The sequence below is a fragment of the Phaethon aethereus genome (assembly GCF_964289735.1).
Source record: "Phaethon aethereus genome assembly, chromosome: 1".
In the NCBI taxonomy this organism is placed as follows: domain Eukaryota; kingdom Metazoa; phylum Chordata; class Aves; order Phaethontiformes; family Phaethontidae; genus Phaethon; species Phaethon aethereus.
In genome coordinates, this window is record NC_138575.1 from 5,043,809 (window position 1) to 5,062,769 (window position 18,961).

Consider the following 18,961-nt stretch of genomic DNA (forward strand, 5'->3'; position numbering starts at 1 on the left):
ATGCTTGAACCAGGACCAAAAAAAACAGATGGAACTGTTTCTTTTTAAAGCAGTGCTATGATGTAGAACTACAGCTTTAGTAAGTTGTGGTTTGTTTCTGGCAAACTATTGATATCTTACTGTCATGCTGGTTTTCAAAAGTGTGTCTCTGTTGATTTCATACCAAGAAATGCCTAATCAAGAGTGTGAAGCAGTTGTTCAAGAAGGTGGAGGGGTAACTGAATTGGTCTGGAAATTTGTGAGTCCTGAACCAGATTATTGCGATCATCCATATTTCGAGATGGATGGATGTATTTTGTCGTTAGGGATGGAGGGGGGTTTTGTTGACCACTTGTAGCTTCTTGGACAGGTTTATAACTACTTTTGGAGTGATTGATAAATGTATACATCAAGTCTCTCAGCCCTGTGGAACACCTCCAGGTTCAATCCTAGCTAATACTGATGGTTGAAGGCACCACCCAGCCATTTGGGCCAAAATTTTCCAGTGTGACTAACGAGTCTGAATGCTTAACTTCAGGCACCTTTAACATCCTCTTTACAGTGTTTCGGTTATGTATGCAAAATCACTACCCACACCTGAAAGATCTTCTTTTTCTTTTTTTTTTTTTTTTTAATGTATTTGTGGTTTCTGCGTTTTAGAGCATACCGAGAAGGCACTGGAGTGAACTCGCTGGCAGTGTCAGTGGAAAAATTTGAGACACGTGGAAGATGAGCTCCTTGGTGGTGCTGCCTTACCAGCTCTCTTCCCATAGAAAGTGTCAGCTGGAAAATGTTGGGGTTTGGGAATAGGTTGGTTGATCTCCTTTATGCAGTAAAAGAGAAATCTGTTGGTGTATCGTCTGTTTGGCAAACAAGTCACATCAGTGATCGGTTGTGTTCATATGGCAGAGAAATATTATATATAAATAATATATAAATATAACATATATATACACACACATATATCTGTATAAAATCTGGCATTTTAAGCTCAAAATGTATTGCAGGTATCTTAGTGTGTTCGTTTTGCATTAGGGTATCAAGATATTGGCCTGTAGGATATCAGGATTGAATTTTGTCACTCTTTCATTCATTTCCTTTATGGACTACAAGCACACTTTCTGTTTGTTTTGGGAAAAAGCCATTGTTATTACAAGTTAAAGAGATAAAACCTATCATGGCATAACAAAAAAACTTTTCACTTTTAACAGAAGTCAAAAGCCCCGAGTTATTAGGATAGGATAGGGATGCTAAGCTTTTGACTTGGTGACTTAAAATTTCCCAAAAGATATCTTTGGCTTAATCTCATGCTATATCTAGACAATAGGAAAATCATTTTGGAAGTCTGCAGAAAAATTTTGGAGTCTTCTTTTTCACTAAAAAGTTTCATATGCTGTAGAATGACCACTTCCTTTCTTGCATTTGAGAGGCTGAGCTGGCTTGTGTATAAAACCTTCCAAGCATATGCCTGGAAAGAAAAATGGGTTGAAGATTTCAATGCAGGTACTGCCACAGTATTTCCTTTCATGAGCCCTAATTTTCCTTAAAAACTCTGATGCTTTCAACTTTCATGCTTAGGTACTTGGTGCCATGCAGTGCAAAGCAGCCCAGAGACCTGATATGAGCAGAACCGTGTGTGAAAGAAATACATGATCTAGTGATAGATCTTTATTTGGCCATTTTGCATTCTGTTAGAAAATAAAATGTTCAAATTCTGTTTAAAAAGAAAAGGGTTATGGAAGAAATTTAATTGTTGAAAATAGGCATGTCTGAGTTGCATGGAAATGTCTGCTCATTCAGAATTGTATCCTTAGTGGGTTTGCGCTGAGAACTGATACTAAAGTTAATATCAAATACCAAATGCCAAAATCTTGCATTATTATAATAAGAGTTGGCTACCACAGGAACCGTTACCTGCCAGAGCTTTGTGCAAGTAATATGTTAGCCTTTGCATTGGAGGTAAAAGGCTGCTATTACTAACATCATGTTATGCTTTCTTCAGCAAGTGATGTCTCTCTTGAGGCCACCATGTCTGACTCTGCTTCATCTTGTACCTAAGAAATACTGGTTTATTTTTAGATCTCCAGGTCTTAGCCAGATGGTTTTATCCTACCACCACCCTGTGACATAGGGAAATATGAATCTAGTTTCCAGAAGAGAGACTGGAACTTTGCTTAAATTAAATACCAGCCAACAGAAAGTTTTTGGCAGAGTCAAGAGCTGAGCAGAGGTCTTACCTGTCCCAAGCTGTGCCATGTTCCTTGGGACATCATCTAGCTGTAAGTGCTTATGCTGCTATCTCTAAAGCTACCAAGTAAAAAGTCTGGTAGTGACCAAGATGATGACAATTTTAATTTTATATATCTATTTTTATATACATAAGCGTGTGTCATAGGTTTTCTTGCTTGAAGAATGTCTATACATAGCTGTGTTTCTCTTCAATTGAAAGAGTTTTGCATCTATTTTTTCCTGCCTTCACTCCCATCTGACCTGTTGTTGAAAGAGGAACGTGTGCAGCCAGGAGAGCATGATAGCGTGGTATGGGTGATTGCACCTCTTTCTGCAATAGAGACAGAATCTCTGTTCCTTTGTACCCCTGTGTCAGTTTTAGGGACAAATAGTCCCTCGATCATCGTGAACTTGGAAGTTCATTACTGAAGTGTTGAGTATTGCTGTCCTGAAACCAAACCGTGGCCAAATTAAGAAGGTATATTCAATAAGCCTTTGGTTTTGGAGTCACTGCTGTGCTATAGGACTGTGACGTACAAAGAAAGAAATTTTGTGCTTCTTTAGTGGGTTTTTGTTAAAAAGGTGCAGGAGCTTTGGTTTCTTGCCTGAACTGTTCAGCTGAAGAAATTTTCCAGCATTTGAAGTGGTGACAGATCCCCACAGCTTGCATTTGGGATTTTCATGCTTTCTGTCCAGAGATCCCGAGGAGCTACGTATTTATCAAGTTCAGCTTTTACAGTGCCTCTGTGAGATGAAATTACCATCGCTTGTCAGATGGGAAGACAACAGTACGTAGTGTGACCTGCCTGAGATTGCACTGCAGACCCATGTCAAGAGAGGAGTGGGCTCCTTCCTCCCTTAACTTCAAAATCACCCTTCCATGAAAGTGAGGAACTTGCCTCATTACGTAGACACGGGCGATGTTACACCTCCTAATCTGCTGCAGTAAGAAATGCTGTCTTACCAAACGTTTTTTTCAGAAGCAGCATGCTAACAGCTGTCAGCGTGTTTTATTTCGGCGCTGGACAAGTTCACCTTCGGGGCTGCGCTGCGACGGCTGAACCCGTCCCTCCCGTAACCTGCGCATCGGCTGAACCCGGGCTCTGCACGTGGGGCCGGTTGACATAATAAACAATTGTTCTCTATAGCTTAGTAATGTGAGCATTAATATTGATCCAGCACTGACTTCTCTAACAACAACCGAAAAAAAAAATTGTACCTGTTATCTTGAGAAACCTCCCAAACAGCTCTAGTCTCCTTTCATTTCGGGAGAGAGTTATTAGGGCAGATGGCCGAGGTGATATCCATTTGACCTGTAGATGCTAACTCAAGAGTCGGATCATTAATAAGGTGGCCGGAGATAGGGAGAGATGGCAGTAAAAGAGAGTTAAAAAGCAATGCTGTGCACAAAGGATTGCGCGTCGAGAAGTGCCGGGTGGCGAATGAGATGGACAAAGGTGAAAAAGTGGCTGCGTGGTTTTAAATGCTCATCGCCAAGTCACGTAGATTGCACTTAAAAGCTGATGTTTTCCCGTATTTGATTCCTGCTCCTGTGTGAATCCTCCTGGAGGAAAGAGCCTGTACCTCTTGTACGTAAGACAGAGATTTCACTTTCTTTAATTTAAACCCCCCCAAAAAAGTGCTTTATTGTTTTCTGCCACGGTCGCAGCTGCGGTGGCTCAGGTTTGAAAGCCGCTGCCTGGCAGAAGACCAGTCCTCGCTGAGGATCAGACCGTGGCCTTGTTCCAAGAGAAATTTGGGTTTCATTTGACCACGATGGGATTCCAGATTGTCATCTGAGCATGTCTGAAAAGTGGTGAATGTGTGTCAGTAGTTAAGTGCTCGTGAACTTCCTTAGTCCCTGGATTGTTCAGGACTGACCCAGGCAATTTATTCCAGATGTTTTGGGGAATCCAAGTCCATATAAAAGGGATGGTAATGCTTCTGCTTCCTTACTAAGTTGTCTTTGTGGCTTGCAGGAATGTGCATGAAAGCTGGAGCCAAGACACCCCGATTTCTAGTCTCACCTCTACAAACTGCACTTTAACCTTTTCTGCCCTTCCCTGGCATCTCCACACAAGATCACAGAAACTTCGTGGGCCTGCTGCAAACTTTACTTGGTCTTATTAAAAAAAAATAAGCATTGCTTTTTTTTTATTGTACAAAACTCCGGTCCCTGTTCTCCAAACCTCCTCTGAAACTGTTTTTTTGCCTTTGATCCAGCAGCTGCTGGTTTTCTGCAATCCCAAGTAGGTAAAACATGAGAAGCACCTTGGGATGAGAAGGAGTTACAAAAATATGAAATATTGCAGTGCACTTCCGTGAGACACAGTGTAACGGAATGGCTCTTTAAGCGGACACCGGGCAGAAATCTTTAGCAAATAAATGTTCTGATTTTTCTAGTAAATTTTTTTTTTTAACTATTCACTGCAGTAGTTTCTCCTCCACTTTATTAACTCTTTTTATTCCTGTGTTTTTTATATTGAAATGGTTTATGTTGCTATCTCTAAAGCCTGCGTGGTCAAACCCTGTCTTTCCTAATGTTTGAATTTGGCTACACTTTTCACCTTGTAGCTGAGGCAAAAGACTTCTCTAAATCCCAATTTTAAAGTATGGTGTTTGTTTTAAATTTTATTGCTCTTCAAAATGTTAAATGAAAACAAACTCCTAGTGGTGAACTAGGTTGAATGGGTTTGGGAGGGAATTGCTCAGTAGCAACTGGTGCTGTATGACATCTGATGAATGCTAATTCTTCATCCCCAAAACAGTTTTGAGCAGATGAAGGCAGCTGATTTCTGCAACAGCTTAAACAGAGATTGAAATGACTTCCATGATCTGGAAGCAGATTTTTTTTTTCCCCCCATAGCAGGTGCAGGCTCGGTCCACAGTGATTTCCCAGTTATACTCTAACTTTGCAGTTTAAAAAACTTAATGTCAGTGCCCAGCCAGGCAAAACCTAACTCCCTAACATTTCTGTTTTTCACAGAAGGCTAAGACTTTATCCTCAGGCAAAGTCTCCTCTCTGGGCTGGCTGCTGTAAATCCTCCGGGCCCTGGCAAAAGCCAGAGTTGCTAGCTCATTTTACTTAATTTGTGATGCTGGCAAGATTTGTGCTGCAGCCCAGGGCTCTTGACTCAACTCTCCTAAATCAGAGCATTGACACATTACAGTAGAGAAACAGCAGCACAGAAAACCTGAAAATAAATGCCTCGAAAAGAGATATTTCAGAAAGATGCTGTCTTGCAAAGCTTTAAATGGTGTTAGTGGAACTGTATAAGTTTGTCGGTGTTTGCTCATTAAGAAGTTGGGGTTTATCCACTGTCATAATAAATGTTTTTTTACCACCTATTTGATGCGAGAATCTTTGGGCACTTGATATCTTTCCACAGAAACCCTGCTGGGCAAAATGTCATGTGTTTTTGCAGGTGGGTAAACAGAGACATAAGGTAAAATGAAGTGAGGTTGCCTACGCTGGAATGTTAACTGGCATAGGTGTAATGACGTAATTACAGCCAGGATAAATGTGTCAGGTTAACGCCGGTGTGAACGTTCTTATTCCAGACTAAGAATCCCTTTTCCTGCTTGGATAATTCCATTTTGAAAGCGAGGAAGTGTATCCAAAAGGATAAAGTGCTTGGCTATGGTTGGGTAGATCAGAGGTTCTCTTCTTCTCAAACCTGCCATGTTTTTTGCTGGGAAATCTCAAGTGAATTTTCTCCTTTCTTTGCACCATCACATCACACATGTAGGACTGAAGATGGTCATATATGTAGGGAAAAATAGTAATTGCTGTTAAACAAAAAACCAGAGCAATCACACAGGTGGTGTGCATGCTGGCTTGAAGCAGTTGGTGCCCGATATTCACACTGTGCATGTTTCAGGCTTTATTTTCTTTTCAAAGGCTGGATTTTTGGTCTCATAGCCCGAATGCCCAGTTGCAACTGGAGTGTGTTAGGTGTTTGCCTCTGGCAACACATCTCTCAGTTTGGTCTCACTATAGCAGGAAGCCAGCATATGCACTCCAGGATTGCTCCGTGCTGCAAACAAAGCAACAGTAAGTGGGGATGATGGGAAGATGCATTTCAAAGGCGTGCTCCTGATCCAGACCAGCACGCACACACGCAATGCTGGAGTGTTCCTATATAAACGTAGCAGCTAATGTCCATGTGCAGCAAGCTCTTAAGATGGTATCAGAGACAGAACCTGGTAGGTTGAATGGGGCTTAGTCCTCTGCTTTAACCTTCAGACTGTGCTGCTTCAGGAAAAACCAGGTTTAGGAAGACATTTTCCAAGTAGCTAATCTGCAGTCAAAATTGTGTGATACATAAGCAAGACAGCTAATTCCAGTGAATTTTACTTTGATGTATGCTTTGCAGTCCACTTTGTTACAGCAAAAAATGCTTCAACCTCTCTCCCTTCATTTAAAATGAATGAAGCAGGCTCATGTCATTGTAATCCCAACAACTGCAGTGAGAAATAATCAGGATGTTTTTAGGTAGAACTGACACTTTGGATCTGCTCCACAAGGTATACCATCATTGGTGAGCTCTACCCTCATATCCTTTGCTCATGGGTTTGACATTACAACACGATGAGGGCACCTGCCAGTTGTCATGGTGACTGATACGAGACAGAGGAGGTGCCACACTTACCTTCCAAGTAGACCAGTAAGAAGCTGTTAGGTGGCCAGTTATCTCTTACGGGCTGAGATGCATGTGAACATTTGCTCTGATGCTTGTTTGTTTCTGTGAACAATGGAAACACATTTCTAATTATCCTAATGCTTTTTTAAAATGTTCTTTGTTACAGAAGAAGAAGAGGAACAGGTGCCTACCGATGGAGGTACATCTGCGGAGGCCATGCAGGTGCCACTGGAAGAAGAGGGAGATATGGAAGAGGATGAGGCAATTAATGATGAGAACTACTTGAGCAAGAGACCATTAGAAAGTCCTGATGCTGAGGAATTTCCACCTGTGAAACGACCAAAACTATCTGTTTCCAAAGGGGACACCTTGGACGGAGCTTTGGAACCACGTGAGCCTCTTAGCTCAATAAATACTCAAAAAGTACCACCAATGCTTTCTCCAGTTCATGTTCAGGACAGTACAGACTTAGCCCCTCCTTCACCAGAACCACCAATGTTGGCTCCCATTGCAAAATCGCAAGTGCCAACCCCCAAAACTTTAGAGGCAAAGCCGTTTGTACCCAAAACAAAGTCCAAAACAAGTTCTCCAGGACAGAAGACAAAATCACCTAAAACTACACCCTCGCCAGTGTTAACCGGAAGTCCCATACGTTCACCAAAAACTGGATCCAAAGAAAAAAAGTCACCAGCTCGTGCCAAGAGCCCAAAAAGTCCTAAAAGTCCAAAGGTTCCTGCTCATGTTCCCCAACCACCTGTCAAGCCTGAAACACCAAGTAGAACCCCTCTGGCTGCATTAAGTGACAAGATAGGAAAGGAAAACATTCAAGTAAAACAAGGGCAGACACCACCGGAGCCTGCCACCAAGCCAAATATTGAAAACCAGACTAAGAAAGTACCAGTAATGGACAAGACCATTGATGATTCAATCGATGCTGTGATTGCTCGTGCATGTGCAGAACGAGAACCAGATCCTTTTGAGTTTTCCTCTGGTTCCGAATCAGAAGGGGAAATTTTTACCAGTCCTAAAAGACTTTCTATTTCTGAGACAACAACTCCTAAACCTTCTGTTTCTGCCAGTAATGCAAATAAGGCAGGAACAACTCCAATACCTCCCTCAGGTGGAACTTCAAGTTCAGACATTTCATGGACAATGGATGACTCAATTGATGAGGTCATTCGAAAGGCAAACATGGGGGCACCTTCTAATCCACCTACCAACTTCACTTATTTCTCCTCTCCTTCTGCTTCACCACCAACTCCAGAACCTCTTCTCAAAGTCTATGAGGAGAAAACCAAGTTGGCTTCATCGGTAGAAGTGAAAAAGAAATTGAAAAAGGAGCTGAAGACAAAAATGAAGAAGAAAGAAAAACAAAAGGAAAAAGATAAAGAGAAAAGTAAGGAGAAAAATAAGGAGAAGGAAAAGAACAAGGAGAAGGATAAAGACAAGGAAGGAAACAAGGAAGCGAAATTTCAGTGGAAGGAACTACTCAAAGATGATGATCTTGACCCCTATAAATTCAAACTAAAGGACTTTGAGGATGCTGACACAAAAGTAAAGTTGAAAGATGGCAATACCAAAAAAGAGAGAGAAAAACATAAAGATAAAAAGAAAGAGAAAGAGAAAGGTAAAAAAGACAAGGATAAGAAAGACAAAGAGAAACTTAAAGATAAAGGTAAGGAAGATAAGATAAAGGCTCCATCAGCACCTCTTGTGTTACCTCCCAAAGAAATGTCTTTGCCCTTGTTCAGCACACCAACTGCCATGAGGCTTCCCAGCATGTTACCTTCCTTGTCTCCGATGCTTCCTGAAAAACTGTTTGAGGACAAAGAGAAACCAAAAGAGAAGAAGAAAGACAAAAAAGAGAAGAAGAAAAAGAAAGAAAGGGAGAAGGACAAAGAAAAGGAAAGGAAGGAGAAGGAAAAGGAGAGGAAAGAAAGAGAAAAGAAAGAGAAAGAAAAAGAGAAACACAAACATGAAAAGGTAAGCTTCTTAGATGAGTTGAGATGGCATAATTGCTTGAAAAATGCACATGGATTCCTATATTTGCTCCTGAGCATTGTTTAAGAGCTTTGAGGAGATGTGTGATTACAGGTTTGGTATTTTTTTAAAAATAACAGCTCCAAGGAAGACATGCCCCCAAGAGTTTCAGGGATTGCCCCACCTCTTTGGAAGACAAAACAATGGAAGGTCAATTTTGTCAATTTGAAATTTGAGATTGTTTTCCTGCTTTTTCTCAACTTACGTTTCACTTTGAAAAGCTGGGGTTCAGACTTGTCATCAGCATGCACGTAACAAATGTATGTAGTGTTGCAATGCACAAATTTTGTTCTGTAGATTTCGACTAGTAGGGCCAGCAACCGTGTACCTTCCACATAAACTTTAAATTTAGTTTCTAAAAGTCTAGAGTGTTTCGAAGCTTGTAGAAATCTGTAAATTACCAGATGGACAGAAATGAGGAGCGGACTGCCTTCAAATAAACAAGTTCATCAGTTATGTCAAATGTTTGGAAGAGCTGCTAAATCCTCTCTTAGCAAGACTACCCCTTTGTTGCTCCAATTTGTTTGAAGTAAGAAAATTGTTTTCAAATTCTGGTCTAAATGTTCAAATGTCACCTTTTGTTTTGATTCTTATGCTTGAGGGAGAGGAGAGCTAGTTTTCAACTGGGTTGAGTTCCTTCCACTCCTGTAACTCTTACTGATTTGCACCAGCCAAAGATAATTTCTTCTTTCCAATATCACCTAATCTTGAGAATATATTTAATATTTAAGAAATGAACCCAGCATATTTGCATGTTATCAGATTTGAAATCCCATTAGAAACAGCTCCCCTAATTCAGGGGTTGCTCTAATTTTTTGCCACTTCACCTTATAATACGCATTAAATTGTTAATATGAAAAGAAGAAAAAAGAAGAAAAGAAAGAGATTGTCTTCATATGTGATAACCTTGGATACAGCATTTCCTAAATCTCTATCCTTAGCATTAGGAAGCACTATACCAGTTCTGGTTTTACCAAGATACTCTTTACATCCTGCTTTGAGTGTAATAGTTTGTACAAGCTCAGATTTAGGACATTCCTCATTTTCCTTTTTTGTCACTGTGCCCTGTTGTGCTACCTTCTGGACTTGAAACAAACTTCTGATTTAAAAACTTCCTATATTTTTTAAGTTGACAGATGGTTTTTCAGTGCAGAATCCAGGTGACCTGGAGAACTAACATCTGTCTGCTGTGGATGAGTCGGTGATCAACAGGGTGGTGGTCCAGTTGTCCATGTTAATTTAATGTCCAGTTTTAGACTGCAGAAACACTTTCACGGATTCCCCATTTTGTCTGTCTGTCCCTGATGCCTGAGATGTTTTGTCAGTATTTCGTTGAGAATTTCTGCAGAGATTTCCTTTTAAGTTAAATATGTGTGTATATAAATAAAGCAAACGAGTTGCTTGTTTTTCATACATTCGATTTTGCATTTCTTCTGCAAATCTCTATATCTATTTTGCTTTAGAGCACTATAACAGATACACAAACAAATACAAACTGGTAAAGCTTCAGTATAGACTAAACGTATATATATTAGGAAAAGGAGTTCAACAGTAATAAAAACTTGGACAAATTAAATTGACAAAGCTGCCCATTACCTTGGGAAAAAGTCCCTGTCAAGAGATAAACTTTAAAGCTAGAATGCATGAAAGAGGCCCCAGACAGAATTAAAATTTAAACTGATTCTTGATAGATAAGCTTTTTTTAAATCCACCTCTTTGCTGCAAGTCAGGATTTTAAAAATAAATTTCCCCTTTAAATCTCTTGAGCGATTTTCATTTTTTGCAAGGCCGCACTGCTGGTGTCCTGGAAAAATGGAGAGTTAGAGCTTTATCAGTTGGTGCCCTGAGGTATGTGGCAAAGAAGCTAAATCCTTGAAGATTAGCAAAAAAAATGCAGCACATGGCAATAAGGGGCTTATATGACTACTAGTATTAGTTCAGGTGAAAGAAGTATTGCTTATACATAAAACTGGACAAATCCACTGACAATGTATTTTTAGTTAGCTACAAAGGAGTCTTATATTGCTGGACTTTACCTCTTTGGTGATTTGGGAAGCTTAGTAATCCACTGTAAATGCTCTTCTGCTGGCCCCAATTCCCAGTATTACTCCAGAATGCTGCTCTTTCATTTTAACCCCTAAAAGTACATGTTTCCTTAATTTAGCTTTTAGATCACACAATGACTTATTTAGCCAGCAGTTGTGCTGTAAGAGCAAATGATCAAGTTACCGCTCGGACGCTTAACCTTCCACGGTGCATCCACTTCGGCGGCGTAAGCGCGACCTGAAAGATGAGTTTGTGGGCTAACTGCAGTTCAGCTCTTGATGGCCAGTAGAAAATACCAGATTTCTATTTCTAATATTGCTATACTGAAACAAAAAGCGATTCAACGGTAATGTTTCCATTTTTGAGTATTGTTATAGGTATTCCCTAACTGTGCTTCCCATCCGGTTGGGGAACTGAAGCTTTTTATCAAGTTTTCCATGCAATTTTGCCCCGGGCTGCTGGAAGACAGAGAACAGCAACCAATGTTCTGCATAAATGGCAGAAAACAGAAGCTGAAGGCTGCACGCTGGAAGTGTTCGGTGGTGGTGGGACGAGGAAGAGGAGCTTTTGCATAGGGCTTGCCTGCAGCTCTGGGTTCCACAGCGTTGGGGTGCTGCCCCTGGAGCCAGAAAAGGATTCAGTGAGCTGGGGCAGGCAGTACCAAATTAAAAGCAGACAGTTGAAACAGTTACACCCCACTTCTAGGAGGGAGATTACGGGGTGTGCTGTAGGAGTGACTGAGCAGCTCAGGAGGCAGCTGCTGACCCAGTTTCGGCTAACCTTAATACACTGAGCTGTAAACTAAAGTAGTTGAGGAACAGCTTCGTGGGAAATGGAGCCATTCTTGCATCGGGGCAAGGCTTGCCAGTGCTGCCCCAAAGTAGACTGCCCGTACTCGTGAACCAAAATCCTGTTGTCCGTGTAGAGGAAAACGAGGATATCCAGGATATATCTGTGAATGCTCCTTAATTTTCCCTCTGCTCCAGTCATGCAAACCCTACACACAAACCCACATTGTAGAAAGATGCTTCCTCTCCTCCTGTATCAAAGGGGAAGATTTAGGATTGTCTTGGAGGCCAGTTTTCCTCTCTCAGCAGACTGCAGTGTTGCTATCTGAGCATAAGGAAGTATTGTATGTGCTTTCTTCTGCCACGTGAGCCCACACCACCATTGTTTAGAACATCTTGGTGGTATACAAATAATAATAATACAAAAGACCTTAATACAAAGGATGGATGACATGAGGATCTTTCTGCGCTGTGTTCTGGAAGCTAAGTAGCACTGCTTGTCCTAGGAAGTTTTGTATTTGAAATAGACGCTACAGAAGGAGGAAAACCTACAGAAAAAGAGGTAAGATAATCTAAGGCACGTGCCTGAGCCTCCTGTACCCAGGGTTCAGTTCCATGTCTCTATCCGGTGGACGATGCTACAGGTTAAGGTGCTGGGAAAGCAGTTATGAGATTACCTATGGAAAGTGGCAGTGAAATCGTTCCAGGCATTAGGAGCTCCAGAGAAAACAACCTTTTGCAACACTCCAGGGGAATGACATAAAAAAAAATGTGCTATATAAACAAAAGAGTAGAAGGAGACCTGTGAAGTAGGCTAATACATATCCATAGAGAGCTTTGTTGAAAAGCATGCGTAACTGTGTCAAAACAGCAATACTACTCAGGCTGCAGCCCTTCTTTCTCTCCAGTAGACATCTCCTCATGAGCAGCTCTGGTTCTTTGAGCAAGGTCTGGGGCATGGGACTTTGTCATTACCGTTCCTCGGTGTAAGTCCTAATTGAGTCCTCCCAGTCTGGCCTGCTGTCTCCTGCACTTCTTTCTGTGCTTTGAATTAATTGTTTGCCCTCCTTTTCCTTATGAAAGCTTTTTAAAACAGATCTCTCCCACTGACAGTTGCTCAGGTTTCCATTTAGTGTATGGATACTATTTTTGTCTAAAGGTTCCTAGACGAGATTCAGCTCAGTGGTTATTTTATTAAATACAATGACACACATGCTCAAATTTTTGGCAGATACTGGTTCAAAGAGTTTTAAGGACACATGCAAGTTGTCTAAGCTCCACCAGATACTGAGGTTGGAAACCAGGCCATTTGAAAAATAGCCATTAGAAACCTCAGCCTAATTGCATTGACAAGCAGTGGTTCTGTTATACCTGTGTGGATAAGCACTTTCATAAAGCATTCAGCATTGGTGCTTGGGATTTATTTGCTTCCTCTGTGTCTAATTTTGATTCAAGAGGGTCATGGTACATTTATGTGATGAACCTGGGAAATAACTGAATTTAAATCTCAGAAAAAAGTTCAAACACCAGTGGGCACCTATCAAGTTTGAGTACTAAGGTCAAAGCATTTCATGTCATTGTTTTGTAACATACTGGGGGGTTTTGTGTCTCTAGAAAAATACTAAATTGGGAAGACTTGTTAACAAAGTGTGTGAGCAGGTACAAAGGCAACAAAATTTCAAGTTGACTTTTTAGTCTAGAATTCATATTTATGATTTGCTATGGCTGGGAGCTCCCCAACAAACTGACCATCCATGCTACATCATGAAGCATGAGAGAGTGGTGCTCAGTCTGTCATAGGTCTGTCTCATTAAGCCGATATACTCTATTTGGTTAACTCCATCAGTGCTTTCATGTAATGAATATATTTTGGGAGTTTGCTTGCAGTCATTGATTGATGATTGTGTTCCCTTGTACAGATAAAGGTGGAACCAGTTGTTCCAGCTCCATCACCGGTTATTCCTCGGCTGACATTAAGAGTGGGTGCAGGCCAAGACAAGATGTGAGTACAAATAAATCCATCTGCAAAGAGTATGCTTACCACAGTTCATCCTCTGTCACTTGTGGTAGCTCATCTTTTCAGTGGGAGATGCTTAAAAATTAGTGGCAAATTATATTCATAGAGCTATGACATCTTTTGACCATTCTAATGAAAAACAAAGCAGAACACTTAACGGTAAAAGCTTTTTGGACATTTTGCCCTTTTTCTTTTGCTTTCCAAGTGGGACCCATCATCTTCTATCCATCCTACTGTGTTTCCCACTCCGTGCCTTTCTAGGGCACAGATTACAAGACTTCATCTAGACTTGTGTGATGCCTCCGGTGACGTTTAGTGAGGTTTCCCTAATGGATGGTTATCCCTAGTGTAACCTACAGCTAAGTTTCATAATGCTTTTCAGCCAAGAGTTGTTTTATGCTTTAAAACGTAACAGTTGAAATTCCTTTATACGCATCTGTTTTATTATAACTGTTGATGATTATTCATGAGTGTACCTAACGCATTTCAAATGTTGGTTCATTAGCTCCCTAATTATTGGGTGCTGTTGTACAAATAATAGTTACTTTGTACTGTATGAACATAAATAGGATGATCCTTATCCTGAGATCATACATCATAAACAGGTGGTTGGAGAGGCTGGGGAAACCATGCATCACTGGGCTTTTTAGACTGGTCCTGTGTTGTATGTGAAGGGTTGCTTTTAATCAGGTTTTTCATGTTTTTAATGGCATAGAGCACACTTTCATGTCTGATGGTAAACATGAGCACCAAACAGATTTTTCCTTTCCATTCATCACATTAAATCTCACTAATGTAGTTTTTTCTCTTTTATAGCCATTCTGAACTAAATCTCCTAATCGCTAATTTTTCGGCTTTATAAGTTAAATAGCATCTTTGTTGATTATTCTGTTTTTCTATGCTGTCCTACTCCTCCTCAGCAGGTAACTGCGAGTTTTACTGGTTTGAAGTTGCTATGGGACTTCAGTCATTTCTTGGTTTCTATGGGACACCCCCACCCTAAATATCAGGGCTTTTTCCTGCTCTTCAACCATTTCTGTTCTTCCTTTCACAATATTTGAGTGTGATCTAAAATTTCTGTGCCTCAGATTACTGTGGGAAAGCTACAGCTTTCTCTGAGCAGTTGTCTGTCCTGCTGTGCATGATTTGACTGTGCACAGCTAAAGTTCTGAAGCTATATTTTAGCACCAAAGAATTGACTTTGCTTCCTATCTTATAGAATCATAGAATTATTAAGTTGGAAACGACCTTTAAGATTATCAAGTCCAACCATTAACCAACACCACCATGCCCACTAAACCATGTCCCGAAGTGCCACGTCTACATGTTTTTTGAACACTTCCAGTGATGGTGACTCCATCATCTCCCTGGGCAGCCTGTGCCAATGCTTGACCAAATTTCTTCCTAATATCCAATCTAAACCTCCCCTGGCACAACTTGAGGCCATTTCCTCTCGTCCTATCGCTGGTTACTTGGGAGAAGAGACCAACACCCACCTTACCACAACCCCCTTTCAGGTAGTTGTAGGGAACCATAAGGTCTCCCCTCAGCCTCCTCTTCTCCAGACTAAACAACCCCAGTTCCCTCAGCCACTCCTCATAAGACTTGTGCTCCAGACCCCTCACCAGCTCCGTTGCCCTTATCTCACCCCAGTCTGTCTCATATCCACACGCATTTTGAGAAGGGACGTCAAACTCCATCTGCTTGCTACAAATCATATGGGTACGTCATCATCAGCCCTGCCAGCCCATAGTGGGTCAGAGATACTGACACCTTGTTTTATGGCCTTTGGGGAAACTTGCTTCTATTCCAGTTTTGTTTGTGTATCTTTAGTGGCACCTTGACCACCATCTGAGGACCTCAGATGTAGTGATCCTTAGCACACCAGAGCCTAGAGTTTAAACCCCGACTCCAGCATGGGAGCTACACAAAGCTGACGTAGCTCAAAGTTTCTAGATGAATTAGGGGAGAATTAAACACCAAGGCTGAGGTCTTCAGGGGCGGTGGAGTTCTGGAGCCAGCTGGTAGCAAATGCTAAAAAGTGGTTGTGCTGCAGCTCTCTGCAGCATCTGTCCTGGGCCTAGGAGGGGAACTTCACCTTCTCCACATGACACTCATCCTTGAGATTGCTTTAGGCTGCATAACCAAATGAGGTTGAGTCATTAGTATTCCACCTCTATGTGCTTACTGGTTTCCCTTTTCTACCTTAAATATCTCCTCACTGCCCACCATACTGACACCCTAAAGTTGTCCCGTTGCAACGACTGTATCACCCAGTTACACCTTCTGACTGATGCCAAACAAGAACTTAAGAGCTTTGTAATAGCTTTTAGGATTCGTCATAGTTTTCCAAGCCAAAATCCAGGAAGAAATTTGCCATTACACAAGTAAATACAGTTTGCGCCACGTGGCTCTGGGAACTGTTCTGCGTTGCGTGCAATTGGTGTCTAATGTGGCCGGGCTTGCAGCGTAGCTGTCCTGCTCTAAATAATACTTTTGCTTTCATCCTCAGCAATTAATATTCGGCCTGAACTCAGGGCATATTTTAATTTTCATGTGTTGTGATCATTATGAAAAGGACTGGCATAGCTCTGAGGCAAAGGATTACATAGCCGTGTGTGTGGCATGGACGTCTGAAGTAATACTAGAAGTCTCTGTGACCCTCTATTTGAAGTTATTAGTTGAAAAGACCGTAGTAGCATCATCATCCTTTTAAGTACCTCGTAACAGGCAGAAACAAAAGCTTTTGTGACGTGTTATGTTAAGGGAAAGTTAAACTTCAGTTTCGTCTGTGTTGGTAATGAAGTTCTGAATATCTGGTAATGATCATACAGAAACGTGTTTCTGATAGCATGTCTTGTGTCTTTATTAGCGTGGGATTGTTTAAGAATACCGTGAATCGCCATGGAAAGAGATGAGAAAAGTTTTTGGGGATTCATAGAATTTGATGAGTAAGAACTAGATGGACTAATGAGTTATTTCAGTTTCCTCTGTCAGAAAGAAGAGCTGTTTTGGAGGCTTTTGGAGGTACTTAAGTAGCTATGCAGCTGGAGGTTGGTTTGTTTTGGGGCAACTTCATATAAAACACTGTCTTTAATGGAAGTACTTACAGATCTTGGTGAGGCCACGAAGTCTTTCAGGTGTCTGAAGAAAAAGTGTCAGACTGATGGTGCTTGAAATGCAGATTTGCATCACACTATAAACAGCACAACGACGGTAACACAGGTTTACTCAAATAATGCAGCAATGGTGAGGAAAATGCTTTTGCAGCGTAGCAGACAGTTTGGTCTCTGTCATTTTGCTTCTTGGCTACGCTTGGACCAGCACACAAAGCAGTGATGGTAGTGGCAGAGAGGACTCCTTCTTTCTTGTTTCTGTGAATACAAGCACGTATTGCTCCTAGATTCAAGGTGATGTCTGCATTCGAGCTTGTCTGGCGTGCAAATATTCTTACAACACACATCAGTTCAAAAGCGATGGCTATTAATAATGCTAGGTTAACAGACATGAAAGTGTACTGTTGCTGAAGGATGGAGAAACCAATATTGGAAAAACTGTTCTACTTTAGGGTTTTTTGCAAGTGTTTTAACTGCACAGTAAAACGAGAAGAAAGTAGATTATAATCAAAGCGTTTCCATCTTCGTTGTAAACAATTACAGCAATACTTGCATGGATGCCACATTAGAAGAAATTTACTGGATTCCATTCTAATGCAATTAGAGCTAATTTTGTTCTTTAAATGAATAAAAGGTCAGCTAGTAAATCTAGTTTATCTCAAGTCCAGGCTTCAATAAATTGTTTTATTTAATTTGTTGTAAAAGATCTTATCCTTAATGGGCCTAGCTCTTATTAGTTTGCTTGGGTTCTAAAATATTTATGACCACCTTTTTAGATATGATTTGAATGATACCTTGGAAGGGTTTTTCACTGGGGTTTTTTCCCATTCCAGTGTTATCAAGGTAGATTGCTAACTGAGTTAGTATAGGAAGGAACTAGAGATGCTATCTTTTTTTAAAAAAACAAAACAAAGCAAAAAACCACAGCTAGTATAGATTTTTAAATTTTAAATCAACTGCAAATGATGAGCAGAAATTAATACTTTTATTCAATTGCATCATGGTTTCTTTTTGTCTAGTTATCTTTCCTAAGTACAATCATCTTTCATACATGTAAGTTTTTTAAAGGCATCTATCGATGAGGTGTTGACATTCCAGCTGCTACCACAGTTGACATAAACTTCAGCAAAAGTATGTGCTGTAATTTTTAATACTTCAGATAAATTTATTCTACATTTAAAGAAAAAACACATGGTTTCTGACACTAATGCCAGACCACAAAGAAGAGTACCACTCACTGGTTGCTGTTGCAGTGCTCCTCTGACTTAGGAGCAGGATATATATTTTTTCTTAAATCAGGTCTCCAAATTTACCTTCAAATGTCAGGCTTTTGCTCCAGACTTGTACTGCATTGTACAAGTTCCTCTGCCATCAGCAGGGAACCTGGAAACCAGACATGAGAAGGGGAAAGACAGGTATTTTAACAGTGTTTAATGTGTCAACATGACCTGCCGCTCTCATAAAGGTGCCCCTTGTCTTACATATTTTTGAAGTGAGTAGATATGTGACTTTCTCCCAAAAAAATAGCACGTGTGCTCAGATATGTATGTGTATGTGTCTATGAAAAATGTATATTAAATAACCTGTGGATTGTAAAATAAAATCCTGAAAAAGGATTAAGGGATAGAAGAAATTTTGTTATCCACATATTTAATTGACTCCACTAACGCTTTTTATTGCTTGGTAGGATGTTATTGGTCCAAGGCCTAACTTAGGTTTGCTTTGAGGCTCACTCGACTGCATGATATCCCCATGACAAAAGCCACCAGCATAGCTAGCTGACATCCTTTGTAGGGAATCTCAAAGCCAAGTGGCATATATATAATATATAGAGACCAAATCATTTTGTGACCATTAGACGTGACCTCTCTGTGTAATATTGGTGACCCAGAAGCATACTTTTGGGACTAAGAGGACAGGGGAAGCTGTCCTGTTGCTTTCTGTTTTACTACACCGAGTTTCTATGATCATCCATCTCAGAACTTCAACCAAAATAGGATGCTCGTAGCACGTATTTTTATAAATTGGAAAAATAACATGTGTCTGAAAAAAATGGAAGCCTGAAAGGATATACAGCTAGAGAAAATCTCCACATTGAAGCCG

General features: G+C 40.7%; 1 protein-coding gene across 1 annotated transcript in view; it reads left to right on the top strand.

Moving 5' to 3' along the window:
* Positions 1-18,961, top strand: part of TAF3 (TATA-box binding protein associated factor 3) — a gene marked incomplete at both ends in the record, with an annotated part of 117,966 nt that overhangs the window by 83,525 nt on the left and 15,480 nt on the right. Inside the window, 2 exons of the mRNA XM_081998932.1 lie at positions 7,018-8,834; positions 13,645-13,727. Coding sequence (XP_081855058.1) covers positions 7,018-8,834; positions 13,645-13,727 — 1,900 coding nt within the window. The remainder of the gene's footprint in view (positions 1-7,017; positions 8,835-13,644; positions 13,728-18,961) is intronic.